Below are 3,963 nucleotides of genomic sequence, written 5' to 3'. Positions count from 1 at the left end.
GCTGCGGTGACGCGCCAAAGGCTGGGAGCCAATGAGAGGCGAACTGGGCATTGATGGACGGGAACAGCGGCCAGTGGCGAGGCGCTGGCCGCACTTCCCGTCGGGGAGAGAGTGTAATATGGCGAAGACCTACGATTACCTGTTCAAGCTGCTGCTGATCGGGGACTCGGGGGTGGGGAAGACCTGTGTCCTGTTCCGCTTCTCCGAGGACACCTTCAACTCCTCTTTCATCTCCACCATAGGAATTGACTTTAAAATTAGGACCATAGAGCTCGATGGCAAGAGAATTAAACTACAGAGGCTCGGGCTGAGGGAGCGGCGGGGCCGGACGGACACAGGGATCTGAGAGGGTCGAGGGGTTCGGAGGGGAGAAGAGCAGTCGCCTCCGCCGCCGTCCGGGGGTTCCTGGGCCACGAAGGGGACCAGGTGCCCATTTTGCAGATGCTAAGACTGAGGCCCCAACCCTCAGCCTGCTTCTGGGGGAATATATGTTCTGGGCTAGCGTCTCGGCGTCCGTCATCTCGTTCGGTCCGCACAGCGGTCTTGGAAGCTGTTCTTCGGGGTTCCCGTCTTGCAGAAGCGAAATTGAGGCATAAGGAGCTGCCGCGGGGAAAGGCCCGTGACATCTAACCTTATTAAGGATTTACTGTGTGCCAGGCGCTGTATGTTCATTATCACGTCCTGTAATCCTCTGTGGTAGGTCTGTTATTAGCCCATCTCACAGATGAGGGATTTGAGGCTCAGGGCGGTGTGGGACTCGCCCAAGGTCAGAGTCTGCAGGTGGCAGAGATGGGATTTGAATCCATGTGTGTCTGACCCCAAAACTCAAGGCTCAGGCATCCCAGAGAGTGAGAGCGCAAGACAGGCACAGCTGATCCACCTTGGAGCCAGAACTCTAACCCAGATCAGTTCTGCTCTTACCCCTTCAGGGGTGAAGACCCTTCTCTCCTCCCCCTTACCCCCCGCCCCCCTCCCCTTGGGTGGATTTCTTCTAGAGAGGGAGCTCAGAGCCTTTCTCTGCCCTGCCTTCTCTCCCACTTACGGGTCACAGCAGTGGCAAGTGACAGCTGCCTTCCCTGGGACCTGTCATCCCCAAAGAGATGCCAGATAAAAGCTTCAGTGAGAAACCAAAATCAGCCGCTGCCACCGGCAGCCTGACTTCCCTATCGCAGGGCCCAGGACACCGGTTGTCACTTTGCAGAATAGCGTTTCCTGCAAGGCCAGCCCACACTGTGGCTGAACGGAATTGACTTGTTGCTCTTCGGTTCCGATAGCCACAAACGTGGAGCGGACTTCTCCCCACACCATAAAACAGCTATTGCCCGCGTGACAAGTTGTGACCTGGGAGTAGCACTGGTCTGTGCAGCCTTGCTCTGCAGTGGGGACGTGGAGGGACGGTTGCCAAGCCCAGGAATTGTTTCTGAACGGAGAAAACCGGCTCTGCCTTGCCCCTGGGTGACTTCAACCCCGTCAGCTTATCGCTTGAACCCCACAATGCGCTGCTGAGTGCCCTGCTCCAGGAGCTGCACTTTGCAAAACGAGGTGCCAGGTGCAAAGGGGAGGAAATCTTCATGCCTGATTTCCAGCTGTTGTTCATTCGGGAACAATCACTTCACCTGTCTGAGCCCCGTGTCGGCTGATGCTCTTCGCCTTGCTTCGTGCCCTGGGTGGTGGAGGATCAGAACTGGACCACGAAGAGGAGATTGTCCCCATGGCCTGGTGGACAGCATTCTTCCCCGGGGCACAAGTGTTTCTGATTCCTTCCCCTCTCCCACTCCAACGTCCAACTTTGGTATAACCCTGGTGCCCCCGTCAATCAGGAAGTGGTGTTAACACCTGGCAAGCTGTGGGTCGCTCTCAACTCAGACCTCAGTTCCCCAGTATCAGACACCTCCTGTTCAGCCCAAGCACTAGTGAGATCGGTTTAGGGGTGTGTTTTTTATTTGCTTTCTGATTCTTGACCAGAAAATCCAGGCTGGCACTTAGGGCTCTGAGGAGACAGGCCTCCACTTGCAGAAGAGACCATGATTTGGGCAAGGTCACCTAGGAGAGTAGAGGAGGCACTGGAACCAGGATCTCTTGCCCTCCCACTGTTTTTCCCTCATGACACGTGTCGCCTTCCTGCAGGTCTGTGCCTTCTAGGAAAGTTCAAGTTAATTCTGACCTTGAAGTTACAGCCTCATAATTCTTAGGCCTTGTAAAGTTTACACTTCCTAATTAAATTTGGTGTGTGAATAAAACCCAGGAGAAGAATAGGACAGCAATGTGGTGCTCTGCCGATTGAATGGTGCTTCTTGATTTCATAGGTCCCGTGTGTCTGCGATGGGGGTGGGGGTGTTAGGAAGGGATGTCACTGGGATGCTTAGTCCTGAAATGCAACTTAATGCATAGAGGGGATTCTCTGTTGGCAGTGTGTGTACCTCTGGGTTTTCTTTATAGATCAGAGATTAAGTGGCTGTTCATTTTCTGCAGATTATGTTTTGCCAAAGCCTGTTCTCATAAACTCCATCGATTGTGGTGTGAACTTGGCCCTGTGGCTACCAGAGTTGGTTCTCTCTAGCCTGGCTCAGCCCCACCAACTCCTCCAGACCCTATCCATTCATGTATTCACGGAGACAGATGACATGGGGGCAAGTGCTGTGTACACCGTGGAGTGTCACATAGATCCCATTGCTCTTCATTCTTTTATTCAGTCATCTTTCCCTGACGCCTGCTGCATGCCAGGCACCCACCTACGTGTGGGGGCTGGAGAGACGACTCGAATGAATCTGAGGGAGCAGCACTATAACAAGGTCTGTAGTCAGGGTGTGTGCGCAGGACCAGGCAGTTCAGCCCCTGCCACACTGTCCCTGGATATGCAGCCATAAAACTTTTGAGTCTCTGCTCTCTTGGAGCTTGTAGTCTAGCGGGCACAGTTTAAGTGCAGGCTTATATTCTGTGTGGTCCCCAGGACAGGTCCTGAGGGTGCAGGGATAGAATTAGCATTGTCCTCATGGATTCTGAGGGTTCAAGTCAGGCCTGAGCCTCTAGGCTTCCCAGGCAGAGATTAAGAACAAACTCACAGAGGCAGAGGCTAGGTTGGGCTGTTCCCCCTCACACAGGCCATTCTAGTCGGCAGGTTTTGCTGCTAATGTTCATGGAGCAAATAACCAGATAGACAATGTCAGGGATACGTGCATGAAAAAAGAAAAAGCAAGTAGGGGAGAGAGAATAGGAAGGTCAGGAAGGCTCCCGGGAGGAGGTGACTTGAACAGGAACCTGAGTGAAGGGGAGGGAGGAAGCCAGCTGACCGTGGAAGGAAAGACCGTTCCAATGGAGGGAAGAGCAAGAGTGAAAGCCTGAGGCTAGACTGTGCTGAGGGTGGTTAGGACACAGCCCTGTGGGCAGTGGCCAAGGTGGCTGGAGAGGAGCGCCTGCGCTGTGGGTGCTGAGAGGTGCGCGGGTTAGACAGGCAACCGTTTTACTTTATTCTGGGACCGAGGTCGTGTGGGAAGGTGTTTTGAGTTTTTGTAACAGTTTTATTGAGATATAATTTGCAAACCATACACTTCATCCATTGAAAGTGTACAATTTAGTGGCTTTCACAGAGTTGTGGAACCATCTCCATCGACTCTAAAACACTTCTATTATGCCAAAAAGAGACTCCAAACCCCTTGGTCACAATACCACCCTACCCTCTACCAATGGGACCCCATCTCTGCATTCCTCTCACAGCCCCTGGCAACTGCTAATCTCCTTTCTGTCTCGATGGAATTGCCTGTTCTAAACATCTATAATAATAAAAGCATAATATGCTAATTAGACTGGACAGCTGAACGACCTTCCGGACGTCATTCCAGACATCATTCCGGACATCCTTCTGGACGAAGCCAGGGCAGCGGGAGCCGAGGCAGAGGCAGTTAGGGGCGGTCAGGCAGGCGAGTGGTTAGAGGCGAGTGATTAGGGGCGATCAGGCAGGCGAGG

The 3,963-nt window shown here is 53.3% G+C and overlaps 1 protein-coding gene across 3 annotated transcripts in view; it reads left to right on the top strand.

Annotated features, from left to right (window-relative positions):
• The first annotated feature begins 58 nt into the window (after positions 1-58).
• The window catches only part of RAB8A (RAB8A, member RAS oncogene family), an 18,194-nt gene continuing 14,289 nt past the window's right edge, over positions 59-3,963 (top strand). The window contains exons 1-2 of one of the 3 annotated variants that reach the window (XM_015567014.1): positions 59-300; positions 2,547-2,549. In XM_015567014.1, the coding sequence (XP_015422500.1) occupies positions 119-300; positions 2,547-2,549 (185 nt within the window). In that variant the 5' untranslated portion in view covers positions 59-118. Of the gene's footprint in view, positions 301-2,009; positions 2,128-2,546; positions 2,550-3,963 lie in introns of those variants that run through there. The other 2 variants (XM_006768451.2, XM_015567013.1) reach the window with 2 other exon arrangements.

The sequence above is a fragment of the Myotis davidii genome, unplaced genomic scaffold (assembly GCF_000327345.1).
Source record: "Myotis davidii unplaced genomic scaffold, ASM32734v1 scaffold1203, whole genome shotgun sequence".
Taxonomy (NCBI): domain Eukaryota; kingdom Metazoa; phylum Chordata; class Mammalia; order Chiroptera; family Vespertilionidae; genus Myotis; species Myotis davidii.
The sequence above is the reverse complement of the archived record's forward strand: the minus strand, read 5'-3'. Positions and strand labels throughout refer to the sequence as shown.